The 20080-nt window shown below is 38.9% G+C and overlaps 3 protein-coding genes and 1 non-coding gene across 20 annotated transcripts in view; all 4 read left to right on the top strand.

Moving 5' to 3' along the window:
• The first annotated feature begins 1 nt into the window (after window position 1).
• LOC124349744 (RING finger and transmembrane domain-containing protein 2-like) lies at window positions 2-2332 on the top strand. Its single transcript, XM_046800563.1, has 8 exons — window positions 2-136; window positions 250-351; window positions 411-482; window positions 538-926; window positions 997-1174; window positions 1245-1398; window positions 1462-1698; window positions 1769-2332. The coding sequence occupies exons 3-8, from the start codon at window positions 430-432 to the stop codon at window positions 2000-2002; spliced, it is 1245 nt and encodes a 414-aa protein (XP_046656519.1). The 5' UTR covers window positions 2-136; window positions 250-351; window positions 411-429; the 3' UTR covers window positions 2003-2332.
• Window positions 2333-2371: 39 nt separating this feature from the next.
• LOC124349745 (phosphorylase b kinase gamma catalytic chain, skeletal muscle/heart isoform-like) lies at window positions 2372-5291 on the top strand. Of its 2 annotated transcripts, XM_046800564.1 has the most exons (11): window positions 2372-2587; window positions 2661-2833; window positions 2910-3030; window positions 3087-3250; window positions 3320-3410; window positions 3478-3507; window positions 3573-3679; window positions 3747-3844; window positions 4242-4301; window positions 4491-4649; window positions 4737-5291. In XM_046800564.1, the coding sequence occupies exons 1-11, from the start codon at window positions 2496-2498 to the stop codon at window positions 4878-4880; spliced, it is 1239 nt and encodes a 412-aa protein (XP_046656520.1). In that variant the 5' UTR covers window positions 2372-2495; the 3' UTR covers window positions 4881-5291. The 2 variants fall into 2 exon arrangements, with proteins under 2 accessions (XP_046656520.1, XP_046656521.1); XM_046800565.1 differs by lacking the exon at window positions 4242-4301.
• A 344-nt stretch (window positions 5292-5635) lies between these two features.
• Window positions 5636-5708, top strand: Trnar-acg. Its single transcript has one exon. It is a non-coding gene; the product is annotated as a tRNA-Arg (tRNA).
• A 7821-nt stretch (window positions 5709-13529) lies between these two features.
• LOC124349357 overlaps window positions 13530-20080 on the top strand; it is a 68116-nt gene continuing 61565 nt past the window's right edge. For all 16 annotated transcript variants that reach the window (XM_046799846.1, XM_046799859.1, XM_046799860.1 and 13 more), the window contains exons 1-2: window positions 13530-13934; window positions 18034-18086. In XM_046799846.1, coding sequence (XP_046655802.1) covers window positions 13925-13934; window positions 18034-18086 — 63 coding nt within the window. In that variant the 5' untranslated portion in view covers window positions 13530-13924. The remainder of the gene's footprint in view (window positions 13935-18033; window positions 18087-20080) is intronic.

Genomic DNA, 20080 nt, shown 5'->3' with positions numbered 1-20080 from the left:
AAAAACAACAAAAATTCACCATTTTCCGTCATTACTAGATAAACTGATGCAAGTTTTCAAGACTAAACTAGTGCGTGTCACGTAAAAGACTCAAAATAAATAAAATTAGCTGACGTATAAGTTTATCTGTGCCAAAGTATTTCATAACACGATTTAATCTATAAAACTTGTGACTTTGGCCTGTTTTCGGCATTTACACAGTTTACTTGTTTGTATATGTTTATGATCATCTGACCCTAAACGGAAAAGTTGAGTTACCGAGTTATCTACTGCAAGATTCGCCGAATAGGAATATCAATTGAGGGGAATGAAAAGTTTTTGTGCATGAGTGTGATTTATATGCAAAAAGAGGTAATTCAATATTTGTTTTTCAAATGGGATGAATTCTTAATTGACCTACAAATTTCTAGGCTGACGCAGTTTGAAAACATGGGAAGTAGACCACCACCTCCTAGTCCTCCATTTCAAATCACATTTGGGAGGTAGTATGTTTACTTCCTGATTCCTTAACTTTGCCTTACATGTTTTATGATTTAGTCCTTCCTGGAGATTTCAAATACAACAAGGCAATAATCAGCAAATAGTTCTCTCACAATGGCTGCAAGGTCAGCGATCACAGCAAGGACGTCAAGGAGAAAGTCTAACAGAACCTCCTGGTCAAGGACAACCAGTCAACAGTATTGAAACTACTGTAGACATATCTGGTTCAGATAATCCAGTTTCAAACCAATCACCTTCAAATGAACAGACTATTCCTTCCCCGCCTACAACTCAGGCCACCCCCAATGCATCAACTAATCCATTCTCAGCAATCAACCAATTTTTGGAACAGAATCCAGAAATGTATGGTGTTCTGCAGACACTTCTAGCTTACATTCCTTTTTTAATCCTAATTTTATTTAAGGAAATTTACAAACATACTTCAGGTAAATATAACAGTTGTTATTGTATAACTGTGCTCACATGTATATTAATTAATCTTGTCATTTTTCTTAGATATACTTGTTATTCTGGCTTTGGTCGTGACTTTTATCCATGCTGATAGAACTGTACAGAGGGAAGTTTCTAAGCAAGGAAAGAGAGAATTGAAACCTTTAGGAATCATAGCTCTAAATATTGTTGCGTGCGTGTTACTTGTGCACTTTTTGTGCGGCGACAATGAATTATACCACAGGTTTGTCTAAAAAAGAAATGTATGTTTGATTTAATAATAATACCAATTTATTTGTTTATGTTTATGTTAGTCTTTTGGTTTTCATGCCTAACTCCGCTCCAATAACACTAGCCAATTTATTTTGGGCCGTGACGACAACCGACCATATTTTGAAACTAGCTACTGTTCTTTTCAAAGGCATTCTTACCGCCATTCCAATTGCCGTGTTTCCTATCTCTCGACGGGTGAGAAAACTAAATTTTTTAATATTTTATTGTTGCTGAACGATTTTCTTTATTGTTTTCCAGGGAAAATGCTTCGCTTTCATCGAAAGATCTTCTCACCTCTACCGAGCCCTAGCAGCAGTACCACCATGGATTCACTACCTTCTTAACAGTCAGTCGAGTGAAAGTTCAAGCATTTTCTTCTATGATACGCTCGTTGGAGTCTGTTTGTGTGGGATATATTTAACCTGTAAAGCTTATAGAGCTATCAAGCTCGTCAGAAAATGGAAGCTTTCAGTTTCAAAACTGCTTCAAAGCACGGTAAGATCGAATCATCGTCATTTCACTCATTATTGGAACGTAATATTTCTTCTTTTTCTTAATAATTTAGCGCTATGGGGCTCATCCTTCCAATGAACAACTACAGAACGCAGGCCCTATGTGTCCCATCTGTCACGATGGATACAGGAAACCAATCTTTCTTTCATGTAAACACATCTTCTGCGAAGACTGCTTGTCCATGTGGTTGGATCGAGAAAGAACATGCCCAATGTGTCGTTCAACGGTAGCCGAAGATCCTAAATGGAAAGACGGCAGTACCTCATATCTTGTCCAACTTTTCTGAGTTACTTACATGGTTGTTCATTCACCTTAACACCGATGCCTCATATTATATATTCAAAATTTCAAATGTATTAAACGGTTGCGACTTTTGTGATCCTAACGTTGGGCGAATCGTACAAGTCTGAAATCTGTTCTTGTGTAATGTAAAAACAAAGAAAGAGGATGTTGTTGTTGCTTGGTTTTTACACAATATATTTTTTTTCCCTGAAAGAGCGAATAATATGGCATCAGAGAGATAAAGAGTCGCTAAAGTGATATTCTTAAAATGCTATTTTGCAATTTCTATATGCTATGCTAAACCTGAAAGGGAAAATAAAGTTTTGATCATAGATGTCGTTGACTTGCTTTCGTTTTCGTTGACTATTTTTGCTTTTGTTTTGCTCACGACTACGTAACAGACGACCTTAGGAGACCCTTCAAGTTCACGTTGTTCTCGTCCATTGATTAAAGTTGGATAGATAAATTGTAAAAATTAGTTCGTTTTGTAAGTTGTGATGGCGAGAGACGAAACAGACGACACTCTCCCTTCACAAGATGTGGCGAAAGAATTTTACGCCAAGTACGAGCCCAAGGAGATACTTGGAAGGTGCGTCCATGCATGTCCACATTTTACCCCCATTGATACATTTTAAAACATTGTCATACATTTTTAATTTTAGAGGTGTGAGTTCCACTGTGAGGAGGTGTGTGGAAAAAGAAACTGGGCGCGAATATGCGTGCAAAATCATGGACATTAATGGTGATCCTTCTGAAATAGAAGGACCTGCCATGAGAGAAGCTACTCTAAGAGAGATTGCTATTTTACGCAGAGTAGCCGGACATCCTTATATCAGTAAGAATTTTTGGGAAATGTGGAAATGGGAAATGACAAACAAAAAAATTATTTAATTGTTTTGTTTTTTTTTTAGTTGAACTGCATGATGTTTTTGAATCCGAGACATTCATATTTCTTGTTTTCGAGTTGTGTAGAAATGGGGAACTTTTTGATTACCTTACTAGTGTTGTTACTCTCTCTGAGAAGAAAACCAAGTATGTAATATCATACAGTTCAAATTATGGTTGCTTTTATGTAAACATTTTTAAAGGTACATTATGAAGCAGTTATTTGAAGCCCTGCAACATGTTCATAGACTGAATATTGCCCATCGTGATCTTAAGCCAGAAAACATTCTTCTGGATGACAGCTTGAACGTCAAATTGACAGATTTTGGATTTGCCAGAATATTGAATCCTGGGGAAAAGTTGTATGGTAAATAAAATATATTACTTAAGTGGATTGAGTTTGCCATCATTTTAATAACAAACAAACACTTTTTAGAGTTGGTTGGAACACCTGGGTATCTTGCACCTGAACTACTCAAATCAAACATGTTTGAGGGGCTTGATGGCTATGGCAAGGAAGTTGATATGTGAGGCTTTATTTTAAAAATTTTAAGTATTGTAATTAAACTAATCATGTGAACTTTAAATCTCTAGATGGGCTTGTGGAGTAATTATGTTCACCCTGTAAGTTATATCAAATGTAAGAAATCTCTTTTTCTTTGCTGATCGATGTTATTGTTGTACTATAGATTAATTGGTTGCCCCCCGTTTTGGCATCGAAAACAAATGGTGATGTTGCGCAACATTATGGAAGGCCGTTATAGCTTTACCTCGCCTGAATGGGATGACATAACAGGTAAAATTAGATTGCCAAAAGTATCTTTTTATTTTGTACTAATTTGATCTATAATGTTACAATCTAGAAGCCCCCAAAGATCTCATTTCTAAGCTTCTCGTCGTTGATCCTAAGCGACGCCTCACAGTGGACGAGGCATTGAAGCACGAATTTTTCCAAGTTCTTGTAAGTAAAATGTCTTTTAATATAGCTTTCTTTATATGTCGCGTAATAACTAATGTGTAAGTGCTTCTAGTGTCGATTGACCGTTATCGTCTTGGTTCCCTACCCTCGCTTTTTGTCGTAATAAGATTTTTAATTAGTCAAGTAGCACACCCAGCGAAGCTTTTCCCTAACATACCAAGTTCCCCCTTTCATCGTATTGGAATGGAGTGTAGAAGCATATTTTGTGCTTTACCGAATTGAATGGCCACTAAGCAGAATGTTCGTTTCGAACGTCATAACTCGCTATGACCGTGTGGAGTATCTAAATTAATTTATTCTTGTTGCTGCCCCTCCAAAAAAAAATATCGACATGTGCTGCATTTGCTGTGGTGTTCTTTGTGGGGGATTTTGATGACAGCGACCCGATGATTTCAGCATTATTTCCTCGTCGACTGGGTTAGGAGCACCTGGAACGACCGTGAGTTCCCTACTTGTTCAGACTCACCCCCATCTGTCTAAATTCATAAGATAATGTCTGCTTTAAATCAGATACTACGGTTGTGTTACTTGATTTAATCTAAGATCAAATTAACGGCCCAAATCATGAATGGACGCAAAATCTCTTTCCATTTTCATTTATTGTCTAATCGATCATTTTTATTGATAGCACTATCAAGGAAGAGTATTTAACGCACGCCGGATGTTCCGCTTTGGCATTTTATGCGTTCAGTCAATGGTCCGCATCCGGCGGTTGAAATTCACGCCGGAGCCTTTGTCCATCTTGGTTGCTCGACGCGATCCATATCGTATGAAAGCTGTTCGAAAAGTAAAAAAAAATCTATAACGTGGTGTCGTGTAAACAGTCGACTAATGGACTGCATGAATTCATATTTTCTCTCTTCGGCTATTTCAGGTTATTGATGCCTGCGCATTTCGAGTTTACGCGCATTGGGTCAAGAAAGGCGAAGGTCAAAATCGTGCAGCCCTATTTGAACATCACCCCAAAATTGAATTGAAGCACTTGTATTTGTCAAATCTAAACCAAAATCGATCGTAATAATCGAGATTTGACCGTTCAACTTTCCTACCAAGGATTAGCTTTGTTTTAGATAGTTTAATTGAAATCGTGTGAGAACTTTTGAATTTACCTCCGGAGATGTAGTATTGACTATGTTGTAAAGCACTCGGATTTTCATATTCCTAACTATACTCCGAATTGTTCGTCTTCACCCCACTCTTTATTGATTTTTTCTCGGCTTTCAAAGCGGAATTATTTAACAGTTTTTCTTCGTTTTCATGCGAGATGACTCGGTATGATTAGAAAAAACAAACAAAAAAACAAACAAGGAATGCCATTTTTCCCTGCCGTGTTCACTTCCTGCCTCTTGTGTCCTATCGTGTGTGAAATTCTTATTTTAAACTAATGCTCCCCGTAGGACATTAGTAATAAACTGCGATTGACTATTTATTTGTAGAATGGATATTCATATTCCAAATTTTTATTTTGTTACCTTTTTTCTTTTTTTTTTTTTAAAGAAATTTCAAGAGAGGGACTCAGTGCCTAGAAAATTCTGTATAAGATAAATGGATTCGAGTTGATCATTTATTTTGCTAACGTAAATTTAATTTTTGGACAACTTGTGGGTGAAATTCTCACGAACAATTATTTGTATGCAAAATATTTTAACGTCTTATGTTTAACTTTTTAGACGAGAATTGATTAAAGCTTCAAAATGTTACAAGATTATCAGTGCAGACAAGTCTTTGATATTCACCATCTATTTGAAAGGACAAAGATTATCACTTATTTGTGGCCTTGTGGCCCAATGGATAAGGCGCTTGCCTACGGAGCAAGAGATTCCAGGTTCGATCCCTGGCAAGGTCGTGTAAATTATTTTTGCCTTTTATATTAAAGTTTAACATTTTGTCAATATAGTATGTCAGAACTGTAAAAATAATTAACTCAATTTAGTTAAAATACGATTTTAATTAGAAATTCGGTGATATGGTATACACTCCTCGCTCTTCGGCCTTTCACAACGAAAGCTTTGCGGAAACCATAACTTGGATATCTGAATAAAAGTTAAATAAAAAATCAACTTTACAAGTTTGTATCAACTCATAGTATTCCAAGAGGTAATGCGGCATTGTTCATAACATTTAATTGAATTATTTGAATTGATCCGCATTAACAGGAAAGCAGGAAATCTCCCAGACAAACTCTGACAGCGCATCAGGGACATCCGATCACATCACTTCGTCTCAATACGACACTTATTGCTGTAAATTCTATTTTCCGGTAGTTATTTATCAATCCGGATTCTCGTACTGAACCAATTAAATCGTTTAAATTTGATAGACAAATTTTGTTGTAATTTGAATGATTTCGAATAGCCACTGATAGGTGGCGTGGGCGTATTCTTCAGGCGAAAAATTGCCGAATGAAAAAATTACAGTTCAAATAGCCACGGTAGCCACGGATAGATGGCGTGGGCGTATTCTTCACGCGAAAAATTGACGAACGAAAAAATCACAGTTCAAATAGCCACGGATAGATGGCGTGGGCGTATTCTTCGTGCGAAAAATTGCCGAACGAAAAATTACAGTTCAAATAGCCACGGATAGATGGCGTTGTCGTATTCTTCAAGCGATAAATTGCCGAACGAGAAAGTCACGAAGAAAAAGTTACACGATAATCATGTAACCTTCAGGCTACCCAAGAAACATCTTATACGCTAGTTTCACGGAGAATTCATGAACGCCGGGATTTCATGTTCTTCCATAGTTAACCACCAAAGTGTTAAGGAAGAGACTTTCACCATTTGCCTTTAGGCTGGACATCAAGTCTCCAGAAGAATCCGGGAGAGATTTATATAACGCAATTTACGTGACGGTCAAGTAGCTTCAAACAAAAAAATTTGAATTATTTATGTCTAGAAGTTTTTTAGTGGGGGGTTCGTTCGCTATACAACAACACGACTCTTTTGATTTAAACCGATTTAAACGCATCTCGTGCTTGCTTGCATTTTCTACCTGGGGTTGTTGGATCGATTCACTTTATTCCAGAGGCTGGCAATCATCCCAAAATGATAGTAATTCGCAATTTTTCCAGATGAGAAGCGCACGATAAAACCCCGGCGGACGACGCCCTCGGTTGCGCTTCTTCCCATATCCAGCAATCAAGGCTAAAAACTTGTTTTCTTTTAGCACAGAGTGTCTGCTGATTGTATTTTAAAAGAGACAACTTGCAGACCAGCGGAGAAGAAGTTTGCCCGAGGAATTTGTCGGTGAATTAAAATTATCTTTTTTTTTTGCTTGCTGGCCATCTTATTAGGAGCGAACAAATGCGACAGAATGAATTTGGGCATTCATTTTCTTCTTTGAGTCTTTCTTTTCATCTCCCATCAGATTAGTTGGGTTTTTTACCACATGCCAACGAAAGGGAAAAAATAACGTCTGGCTGTTTTCCTAATTCGTATAACGACTATAGAAAAAAGGCAACACGACTTTTTCTCTTTTGCATATAATTTAGCAGACAATAATCCTGAAATGAAAACGTCATCTTCAAGTTCGCCCCGCAACAGATGAAAGAAAGGAGAGTTAAACCTCTAATGAAGCGCTCTTATCTAAGGACGATAAATGAATGTTTTAACTTAAACGCTATAGCTGACAACCGGAGACATATGCCTTCCAAACAATATCCAACAAAAGAAAATAAATAGCCCTGAAAAAGTTCAAATGCCAGCAGAGATGTGACGACCTTTTGCGGTCTTGGCAAGGCTAAACAAAAAATCCAAAAGGAAAAAACAGACATCTGAGAAATAACAACTCCGGTGCTGTGCACGGTTCATCCTACAGACACAGAAAAAAAAGAAGCAAACGCATTGATATATAAAGCCAGCAAATAACCTCAAAGAGGACACGGTATGCTGGTGAGACACACCAAGGTATGTAATACAGCAGCAGCAGCCATAGTGCAGCAGCATTGATGTCTACAGGAGGAGACCTTTCGGACGCAAAGGTCAAGGTTCCGCCGCAGAACTTATTCCAGCAACCGGTTGGTGCGGATGGAGATCACACGCGCGTTTTCCCTTTCGTTATACATTACGACCTAGGCCCAGGTATATATCTACGTGTAATGATGATAATAGAGCGAGAGAGGAAGAAGAACTTTGGCCCCCCTACCTCCAGCAAAACCAATTTATCTCTTCTTGTGTTATAGGCGCGTTCACATTTCCCTTTCGTTTTTTCCCCCTGTGAGAAGAAGAGTTGGATGATGGTGTGTGTACCTCTTAGGTAAGTTCTTTCTGGAAACACCTGGAGGGGCCCCCAATGAGGAGGTAAACCTGAAGAAGAAGGCGAGAGTGTGTGCTGTCGCGGGAAGATTTGAATCAGTTGCTCCTCCTTTTCGAAAATATAAAAAAAAAAAGGGGAGAAACATTTTTATATACGTAAAACAAAAGCCTTCCAGCTATATATTCTTCCACGTTATAACCATGAGGTAAGTTCCATTAACCTTCAGGTTTTTTTTTTCGCCGTGGAGAGCTTCTCTTATTCTTGCCCAAGTTCAACAGGATATGTTATTTTGTTTTTTTTGTTTTATACTCTTTTATTGTTTGTTCCTTTTAGTCTTTTTCCCAAACGGAAAAAAAAAATGGCGACGATTTCCACGATAAACTAAAAAGAAACTTTTATTGAGTAGCCAAAAAACACGACCGAAAGAAAACACACGTTTCTGTTAAATTGTATATGTATAGATGGTGGGGGCCCATCAAAAGGACACAGGAAAAGAGAAATTTGTATTCCGTTGTGTGTAATAGCCAAAAGGGAACAAAAAGATGCGAGGAATGTGTTGTTTTTTTCTTGTAAATAATAAAAATAACCAGGTGAAAAAAATGTTTTTTCGATCCATCCATCATTTCTCTTGAATGTCTCACATTTGAACGCGCTGTTGTTGTTGTTGTTGCGCGGGCGGTTTTATATACGATCAACACACGTAGTCGTACAAGCCATCAAGCGCGCGATTTTTTCAAAAAACAAAACATTTTTCGTGTGGGATGAACGAACTTGAAAACGCTTATCTTTTTATATGATCTCGTATAATACAACATATAGTGTGAAATTGCCGTTGTTTTATTGAACCGAATCAAATGAAATTTTCGTGTCTAGAATTTTTTCGTGTTTAAATTTGATTATATAACCTCGTCACAAAGGACAAAGTCCTGCTGTACACAAAATAGGCCTACAGATTTTTCTACGTGTATAACCTCACAAAGCTGCTGTACGCATATAATATATAATAAGTATAGGCATTGTTCCCCGCTCTTCCTTGTTGTTTGCTGCTGGTGTCCTGTGCTGGGTCTCACGAAACTTCTCGTCCCGAAGACGCTCGATGATAGGATGTCGACGTGACGAGGCCATCATAAACCGCCCGCAATGCCAGTAATTGTGCGTCTTGGGTTAGATTTTCTTTCATTGTATAATGATGATGATGACCCCCCACCATCGGAGCCCTTTTGTTACACTGTCTAGCGTGTCCCGGATGGTGGCAAATGTCACTGAACTTGGTTGGCTATAGTAGGGTATACACGTCCCCATTAAAATAAATTCGAAAAACGTTACCTGGAGATCGCACGTTGCTCAATGCCCAGCTCAAATTGATGATCGTGACTGGATTATATTATAAACATTCTTCCTCTTGTTGCTTTTTCTGGTTTATTCTTCGTCTAGATAGCTATAAAAAGACGAAAACAATCAGAGCCAATGGCCCGCGGATCGTTTGTCGGCAAATTACTTGCACAAATTACACTCGCCCCTTGGAAAACCGGCGGGCGGCTATTCATAGAAAAAAGATTCAACTGTGCTGATGCCCTGCCTACTTTCTGTCTCACAGTTATAGATTTAGATATATCAACTACACTTTCGCTTTTGTAGGTACACACATTTTTATAGACTCGAATGGTTGTACGTAGGATGTGCAAAAGGTGTAAGACTATGCGCTTGGCAATTTCGTTTTCCCGTGAGAAATTTTCCCACCATAAGGATCATGAAAACATTTTTTTTGTTTTCGGTCTTGATGCGGAAGAACAAACGATTTGGCTTCAAAAGGTATAGACGAGAGTTGAACACACACGAATAATCTTTCCTGGCTGTTTTGTTTTCCATCACACAGTCCGTCAATTGACTGAAAACGTCGAGATCGTTAACCTATGCTGCAGAAGGGGGAAAAGAAGAAACGGTCGGGAAAGCGAAAGAAAATTGATGAGAGGAAATTCAAAAAAGACACCACACACGTCATGTGATTTAATGCGCCTCCGACTTGGCATGGCAATCTCCATTTCACGGTGGTTTGTTACCATAACGACAAACATGTCGATGGCATATACCAGATGAAATTATACTCGTTGGCTTTAGTTTACCACGGAATAAAAAGAATTTCAATCAAAGTTATTCCAGGGCGACTGACCAGCAGCAGCACTCTGATTTTTCTACTTTTCTCAAAGAAAAAAATTTACGGATGGATCGGCTCGCCAACGAAAGTTATGCGATTCGTGCGTGACTGATGACTGCTGCAAAGAAGAGAATATCTCCGGAAACTACACTTCTGACTGGTCCTATAAGGTACAATGAGTTCTATAATATAATTCAAAAGAAGAGAGAGATATAGTGACCGTCACTAATCACGTTTCTATTTTATATCCCCCTCCGCCGTCTCGCAGAAATAAATAAAGGCGGTTATCGGTTGACGAATAGATCCGCCATGAAATTAAGGAAATTGCTGTTGGAGGAATCAAATTGGTCGGTGTACATTGCGTACAACCAAAAAAAAAAAAAAAATGTCCGAATCACGCATAATGGCGCTGGCATTAAATTTCGTTTGCGGGGGAAGTATGCTTAGATTCAAGAAGCTGAATGTTAAAAAATAAAATAAGAAAAAAGGTTCTGTAATTTTCGCAGTGAAAGTGTCGAAAGGGTTGGGCTCTCTAAACTTGTGTGAGCTGGAACGCTTGGAGGCCGCTGCTATTGGCCATTCCTGATAGGTGACCTCACCTTGGTCTTGCACCATCTAGCAGCTTCCAGCGCTAGCAGCAGCAGTCCAGTCATAGGCTATACACTTTAATTTCATTTGTGTGGATATAGCGAAACTGCTATAGAACACCAACAGCACCGCACCATAAAAGATCCGTTGCCTTCGTTAGTTTTTTTTTCAATAAGTATATATAAAAAACTGTTAGTTTTTCTAGACAAAAGAGAAACGTTTGAGATATATTTTTGGACATGGTTCATATATTCCCCGAACTTTATTCGTTTTGACGTTGAAACGAGTAGAATGTAAGGTCCCTTACGTCATTCGTGTTTGTTATTTTCTTGTCCCGTTTAATATTATTAGAACTCTGCGCTCGATCAGCAAAGTGGAACGATAATATCGTTCCAAGAGTTCAGTAGCTTCTTCTTGTTGTAGGCCTATCGGTTTGAACGGCTCGAAAGGGAATGAGAACGAAACGTATTTGGCATCGTGAAAAGAAAAAGTTGAGTATAAGTAACTTCTTTTTTTTTGTTTACCCGCTGAAGAAGATGGCCATCGTCGCCGTGTCACGGCCCTGCACGCTCGATGGCGACGCCCTTCGTATGTACTCATCATCTCGATTGTGTGGTGCACACCGGTCTGAAGGCCATTTTTGGCTAAATATGAACTTGTGTGTGGGCCGCCATCTTTTCTCTTTTATTTCTTCTTCTTTTTTAAATAAATAAAAATAAAAATGTATTTAACATTTCAAGAATTTGGGGATTTTGTCGTGACGGAATGAAAGATCCTCCCTCTTCTTTTGCGGTGTGAGCTCATCGTTGGGATGCAACCGAAAAGGTCGGAGGACGTCACTTGTTTATTTCTAAAAAACCCATTGACACATCATGGCGGGGGGAGAATGTAACACAGCGAAGGCGGTTGATTTGAAACACCAAAACGTAATTTATTTAAAATCATCGCAGAGGGTTTATTGTGGACGTGTATAATAACGTTTGAGTTAGTGTTTACGACGATCTTAACAAAGCGTATCGACTCTACATCATATATAAGAAGCCACCCCTATATTTTATAGACTCGATAAAGTAAGAGAGGGGGGAGGTAAGGAAAAAAACGGCCGGGAATATTATATAGCCGCACGCCGGTTATAACATGGGCCTGTTATTTTATTTTTTCCTTGAAAAGTGAATCTCCATTTTCGTGTTGTCGTCGTCCAGGGGATAGCTATAAGAAAAGATACCCCCCATCACTTTCGTTTTGTTATGGGTTTCTCTCTTTTCCCTTTCGTTTTTTTTAAAAAACATTTTCCACCCCTCTGTTGTATAGAGAATTTTGAATGAAAGATATATATTCCGTTTGTCTACCTTGAAAGAAAATATTTATGTGGGTTTCGTGTGTTATGCTTTTCATCTTCTTCTTTTTCAAATTCTGGCGCCCTTGAGATTTTTACACAATACCAAAAAAATTTTGTTTTTCTTTTCTTTTGACACACAAATACAAAATAAACTAAATCGAAATCTAATAACATGTATATACAAGGTGGAAGGTTGCACTTCTACTTTTGGGCAATAATAAGCGGCGTAATTATGGATGCACGTGGTGGCCTACAGCAGACGACAATACACAAATCGCTACATCATTTGGTATTCAGACATTGACAAAAGGTGCGCATCCAATTCGAGAGGAAACCAGGAAACTTATGTGAAATTCTTTTATAAAAGTTTTAATGTGGCACACGAACTCAATATCGAACGTTCACATCTTTGCTCCTGGGCCGAGTCTATCGGAGCATATAGAGATTTCTAACCTACATCTATACACCCACGAGACTTTTAAGGAGATGTGATAACATATGTGCCAGTCTCTTTTCAGAAAAACTACTCAAAAGGTACCGGTACCACCAGCTGTGTTTTATTCTTTTTTCTTTTTTTAAAAATAATTCGCCCTCCAAAATAAAAGAAAATGGCTGAAAGTGAAAATTATTTTCCAGTGGTGTGTGTCGTATTCTTTCACACAAGTGTGTACAACGCCCATTAAAACAGAAAAATAAAAGATGGACACCCGGGTTCCTTATTCTCCCCTCGTGTTGATTTTTTTTTAAATAATTTAGACGATTTCAAAAGGAAAGATTTTCTCAGAAAACAAATTTCGCCTTCTTTTGTTGTAAAAAAAGGTTTTATGTCTTGAAACTCCGGAAATTATATTACGAGGGGTTAAAGAATATTTCATCAAAAAACCTGGGAGGGAGGGCGCGTTTTTATTTGTCGTGGGTTGAAAATTTAAATATTTAAATTTAAAAAAGCAGACGACTTTTTGTTTCCCAAGATGTCAGCCAATAGGAAAGTACTCTTTGACTGGAAATGAAAATTTGTTAAAAAATATTTAAATTCAAAAGAGCAGACGACTTTTGTTTGTTTTCCAAGATGTCAGCCAATAGAAAAGTGTCACGTGACTGTGTGGAGGGACGCCTGCTGGAAATGAAAAAAAAGAAGTGACGAAAGAAGGCGAAAAGAAAGAAGAAAAGAGAATGCATAATAAATAATCAGAGAAGAACGCCAAGCAGCTTGACTCACCCACCTGTCTACCAATCTCCTCCGCGCCGTGGCGCTTCGTTCTCTTTTCTACCTTACCAACCACGCCGAAGAGAGAAGAGAAGTGAGCTAACGCCTCGAGACTTTGCTCAGCCAAGTTAGTAGCCGAAGTGAAACCGTGTCGGCAAGACGCGTATCACACGCACTCTCGTCGTTATTTCCTTTAAAAAATCAAATTCATTTATTTTCGCTAGAAGATAACCACACTCACGGACGCTACTTTGATAGTAGTTAAAATTCTGGAATTATCAATCCGACAAAAGAAAATTTGAATTTTTCTGAAGAAAAAAAAAAGAAAATAGTTTCAAAAAGAGCGGGGGCGACGCTCAAATCCGCCATCCATCTCTCTCACTCCCGCAGCTACGCGGAGTGAGGAGTCAAAAACCTCCAAATTTTTTGGATTAGTGCAACAAAGTTTTGGATTTTTCAGAAAACAAAAAAGTCAATTTCTTCCCCGGTAGAGAAAAAAAAAGAAAACCAAACAACATGAAAGAAGGTAAGCCCCCAATTTTTGCACCTGTATTCTTCTATTGTTTTATGTGAAAACAATTCGAAAAAAGAAAAAGAAGAAGAACGAACAAACCTCCCGCGTAGTACTAGAGAGATAGTTGTAGAGAATTTGGGTTAGATGAGAATCATATTCCGGCATTTCTTCTTTTTTTTTCGTTTGGCTTTTTTCGGAACTATGGGGCTCCTTGTTGTATGTGTTAGGAGCAGCCGATCTCTTATGGCCGTTTTTTTCTTTCCTCGTTTACATATACGGACGGCTCGCGTCAGTCGACCTACTTAACACACACACACGTTTCTTCTTCTTTTAAAAGAAGAATAAGGACAACCTCATCTTATATTTTTTCTTGTTTCGCCGGTTTAAAGTGGCCGCAAATGCCGCAAAATGAAGATGTTCCTTCCACCATTTTGGCATTTTCCTCCTCGTCTTTTATTTTCTCGGTTTTATTTTTGCATGGCCACATCTCGTTAACGACTCATGACTGTATTGATCCAATCTATCACGGCCCGTTGGGCGCAACTCAAAACACAAGAAAATAATTGAATCAAAAGGACACGCAGTTATATAATTGGGTGGAGATTGTCCTTGGGCTTTGCCAAAATGTCTATCTATCGATTATTAGGAGTCTGGCGGCGAGGTTGGCCGTTGGTTATGGCGTTGATGTCACCCACCTTTCTCTATTCCTTTTGGGCCGTTATTATTATTGTTATCCAGCTCCTTTCATCTTTGCCAATTCACTCTGCGCCATCAATTCAAAAGAAGAAGAAAAAAAACACAGTTTCCAGTGCTCATTTTTAGCAACAACGGCTTTTGGCCGGCTCCCCATTGGCTGGGTTTAACCCACGCGTCTCGTCCCATGTCCAAATTTGTCCGTCTCTTTTAAAAAACCTCCTCCTCCAGGCGCAATAGTTGTTGCGTGTGTCTTACAGTTTTCGGGAGGGGATGATGACGTCGATATGCTGGCCGATTCCTTATCCATCATTCCAAGGTTCGACTATGCTCCGTGGTTCCAAGCTACTATCTCGTTTAAGTCACATTTAAACTCCGGATTCGTTTATCTCTACTCTAGCTAGCTCTTAGATTCGCTAGACGGATGGATGGATGGTCTTAGCCTTCGTTTGATGATTTCATTTACAATACAAAAGACGCCAAAAACCATTTAAGGCGATATAGCCTTAGCACCACACACACACACTCCAATTACCTGGCCAGTTGTACACATTGGCAGGTGGCAGCAGACATTCCCGACTAGCAAAGTTGTTCTGTTCCGCTCTGAGTTTAACGATTTGATTCTTTATTCCAGCCCGGAATTTTTTTTCAAAAACGTTCTGCTCGACTTGGCATATCGATATTTACACTCATCCCCTCCTCACACCAGCAGTTCTTGATATTTTCATCATTCATTTGGAAAAAGAGCAGGAAACTTTGATCGCCATCCAAGGGCATTTTTCTTTTCATTAGTATTATATACCAATAAAAATAATAATAAAAGAACATTAAAAGAAAAAGAAAAGAAAATGTAAACACGTACGAAATGCATAAAGGAATGATGACATTCGAAAAGAATTAAATAGCACAGCGAGGGGGGATATGTATAAGGTAGATAAAAGTATACAAGGAAAATAGAGAGGTTACATGAACATTTCCGGCTTTCATCCCCCCCCCCCCTCCTTACCCTGCCATCTTCTTGTCGTGTCTTTTTTCGCTCTATAAGATAAGACCAGAAGACCTGTTGAGAGTCTCTCCGGAGGCTCTTATGTCTTTTTCGTTTCCTGTGTGCCAGTAGTCCCCCCCTTATTTATTCTTTTGACCCCTCGCGCTGCTAGCCTTCTGCTGTCAGTAGACCCTGTTTGGCCCTTTTTACCTTATAATACCCAACAGTATAGACTTTAACCGACGTGTTTACACATTTTCCCTTTTTTTTTCCTCACTGTCGCGTACACAGTGTACACTTCGATATAATCGACTTGGGCCTCTTGTCTTATCTGAATTTGGAGATGATTGGATAAAAGGACTTGATTTTCAATCGAGGCGACAACTGTAATGTAATACATGGGGGGTAAAAATAGAAACAAGAAAGGGAAAGGCAATTGTCAGAGGTAACTTGAGATATCCTATTGCTATCGATATGTGTGGTATTATGGGGCTGGAGGCGATGAGCCGTCCCCTGAATGGAAGAAAGAGTCATCGATAGGAGCATCGGAAGTGTGATGATGTAACCCAATAGAAATGTGTTTATAAGATGGGGGGGGGGGGTTGATTACGACATCACACACTAGCAACACGCAAACATTTCTCACACATCCGCCTCATCGGGTTTTCAGTTTCTTTTAAGAGATTTTAAAACGCTAATTTTTTAAAACTTTCGGTGATGTCAAAATGATTGGGCCGACCTTCGTGTTTCGTCCTTTTGTTTCGCACGAAAATTGTTTTGAATTCGCGTTATACCAAGGCGAAACAAAATTGAAGTTGTCATTCCACTCAAGTAAAAAAAAAAAAATAAAAAACAAAAACTAAAATTGAAAGGCGAGAGAGTACAACAAACTCCAAGAAAAAAAGATAAAACCAGGACATGAACGGGTTTTCACTTTCTAGAACTTTTGCTCGCGCTCGTGTTGTTGTGTGTGCTGCTTTGCACTGCGATGTCGGTTTTGCGGGATTGGGCTGGCCAACGCCTCCTTGTGATTATCTTTCTCTCCCTTCTTGGGGTCTCTCTCCTTTTCCCTTTTACCTGAAAGAAAAAATAAAATTCTCGGGAAAAAAAAAATAGACACATGACGGCGTGAAACGGTGCCCTACTGCGCGCTCACTTTCAAAGTGGCTGTGTGTGACTATATCGGCCATACGTTTTTGTGTGCTCGGTCACGTCGTCATGTGGGCAAAAGGGAAAACTATAAGCTATAAAGACAAGTGAGGCGACGCCGCTGGATGATTTCAACTATTTTCTTATTTTTGGGAAATTTTTGAACATTTTTTAAAAAATGTTATCAATCGGCAAATGTGGAAAGATGTAAGTTGGAAGATTGCTGAAGCAGATATACTTTGTACTACCTGATACCGCAGGCCCGTAATTGTTGCAGACGAGTAGAAAGTAGAATAATGGGGATATTTAGTCATCCAGTTTGGTGTCGGTCAGTATCCCCAGGTAGAAATGTAGGTTAAGGTAGAGAGAGAGAGAGGGGTTAGTGTACCTACTTATTAACAGATCGATCTTGTGTTATGTATATTTATTTGAACCAATATACCACCCACCTGGTAGGGGAAATGAAATTACTATAAGGGGGGAAATAACATTTTCGCGAATACTTTTTTTGTTGATACAAGAATTATAATTCACTTTTTTTACCTTTCGGCTATTTTTCTTTTGATTCTTCCCCCAGCTCTTTTACATATCATTCAAACAGTAGAAGAGGATGAACCTCCTCTTTCACGTACACCAAAAGGCGGAGGGTTCTTTTTTTTTGTATAATATCCCCCCAAACAGAGGGGCATCTATCTTCCAGAGGACCTTGACGAAAAGGAAATATTTCATTTTTTTAAAAATAGAAAGAAAATAACCTTTTCCTTTTTTTGTTATCATGCAGCTTTTTTCATCCACGTGTATGTCTATAGTTGAGGGTGGAGCGCTAGAGGAGTCGGGAAAAGGTTACGGCTAATTATCTGAGGGGTTAGTCTCTTATATCTCCCTCTTTCTTTCTATTCGGTTATATAGAACCGGAGGTAGAAAAACCCTCCATCACCTTTCTCCCCCACAAAGGCAACACACAGCGATGAATCTATCGGTTATTATATTGGGACTAGACTTTTATCTCTCTCGGCATTCCTATCCACCTTTTACCATAAATTGAATCTTTTTTTCTTCTTCTATACTTTTTACCTGATTTGAGTTTATAAATACAAACCAGGCGAACAAAATGATTGGATTTATGTCATTAATATATTATACGACCCCCCTCTCTTACCTTTTTTTCCCCTATTGTATAATAAGGCAATGTGTTGACCGCGCTGATTCCTATCGTATAATTTTCCAACATCATTTCGTTGTTTTTTTTTAATGTTCTTTTATTTTATTTTGTTACTTTTTCAGGTTACAATAAAGCCATGCTGCGATACATTTTCACGCTGTTCCTCATTACACAGGTAAGCTGCTGCCCTTTTGTTTTATTTGTCTCTTCTTCTTCTACTTCGTTCTGTCGTGTGAACCAACTTTTTTTTTTGGCATTTTCCATCGAGAGCGGAACAAAGGAATTGCGGTGAAACATTTCGAAGAAAATGTGTACGTTCAACACGAAAAATTTATTTTTTCTTTTCATTATTTTTACAACGACGATATAATGACGTCAAGAAACAGAACGTAACAAAGTGCTGGCCGTTTCACAGCCGCGATGTGGGTGGAGGAAACCTTGGGAATAAGATGTGCTGCGATATCATCAGTTTGTACCGATGCGATGGCCTATTACTGCCGGCCCGGCCATTTGTCTCTTGTTTCGTTTGGACAGCAGCAGCAGCAGGACAGCAGGGAGGTAGAAATCAAGTCAAGGCGAATAGATTTTAATGATGCAAGATCCCCGATTATTTACACAGAGAAAAAAGTGTATACGCCACAGTTGGCTGGATGGTTACGAACGGGATTGCTATTGCATGACGCACGCGCTTGGCAAACAGCCATCGGAGTAGAATAGATGCAGCTGTTGTTGTTTGGACTCCCTTCATCGACTTGAACCAACTGAAACTATTCGAGGGATTCTGCAATGAATATAGTCGTAATCAAATGGGCAAATAGTCAGTTAGTAGTACGCATAAGTTATACAAGACGCTAACTTTTATTTCAAATATTTTTTTAACTTTTCCTTTTCTTTGGGGCTATGACGTCCTTGTATAGTAATTTGACGTTGTCACCCGGAGCAGAAAATTTTTATTTTATTTCTTTTCCCTCGGCATTATGTGCTGATGTCGTCAGGGAGGTCTGACCGGAAGGACTTTTCGGGAGAACGAAGATATGGCGTGTGACTATTGGTGCGCGTCCAAGAAAAGAAAAAAAAAGTCCAAAGTCATTTTTAAACAAAGTTGTCGCCTAGCAGACGGTCAACACCGGATGAAACCCAAAACCCAAAAAATCTGGGCGGTCTTTTCAGCTCGGCAAGTTGTGTCAATTAACACGATTAGATGCGTGACTTGTCGCCTTTTACTCAGATTCTCCCATAGACACCCCCAAAAAAAAGAATGAGGTTATACTTACAAAAATTACCACCAACTCCACAACAGCTCTCACTTTTTCTCTGACGTTTGGGTAGAAAAATAAAACTTCATTTTCTAGTTTTTGGCGAAAAATTGTCGAATGCGTAATGGATTAGTTCCTTCTGCGTGTGTGTGTTTGTTTTAAAGAGAGAGGAGAAAATAGCCTCAAAGGTTACGCCCGTCCTTTTCTTTTTTAGTTTTATCGACGTCAAGGTAGTCACGAAATCGTCTGTGGGTCCTATATACTCGTTAAAAAGCAAAAGGCCGTCATTGTTATACGTTCGACTCTCTTGCGCGATGACTTATACAACCAGAGGGCAAAGAGATGAGAAGGGGCTGACTTTCTCCTTCGACAAGTCGCGACCCCGCCCTGTCGTTGCACCAGGATTACACACACACACACACTATACAGTCAAAATTCAACTTAAATCGTGAATTTTGTCGTGATTGATGCCGGGAAAGTAGAGAAATTTTTTTTCCTAAAAAGAGGGTTGTAAAAATTTTCCGAATCAAAAAATCAAAATCTTCTACACATTTCCACTTGGGGGTTTGTTATTTTATTTCCAGAAGAAATGGAGAGATTTTTTCGAGAAAAAGACCTTGGGCAACATTACGAGTTTTGTCGAGCGTGACTCGGCTCCCGCCTTGTGTATACACACTCATCTTCTCCCCCCATTTTCCATAGTTGTTTTTTCAGGGAACCTTAAAAAGTCAAACTCTCTCTCTCTCTTGGTATTTCTCACGCTCAACCATTTTGCGGGGGAGACCTTCTTCTTATTATTATTCGGCATTGAACGAATTTTTTAAAAAAGGGCCAACACAGTCCGACATCTTTCAAGTTAAAAATGTGTGTGCGGAGGAAACAGCTGTGGAATAAATGTCGATTGTTATTTTGA

The sequence above is a fragment of the Daphnia pulicaria genome, chromosome 7, assembly GCF_021234035.1.
Source record: "Daphnia pulicaria isolate SC F1-1A chromosome 7, SC_F0-13Bv2, whole genome shotgun sequence".
Classification (NCBI taxonomy): Eukaryota; Metazoa; Arthropoda; class Branchiopoda; order Diplostraca; family Daphniidae; genus Daphnia; species Daphnia pulicaria.
The sequence above is the reverse complement of the archived record's forward strand: the minus strand, read 5'-3'. Positions and strand labels throughout refer to the sequence as shown.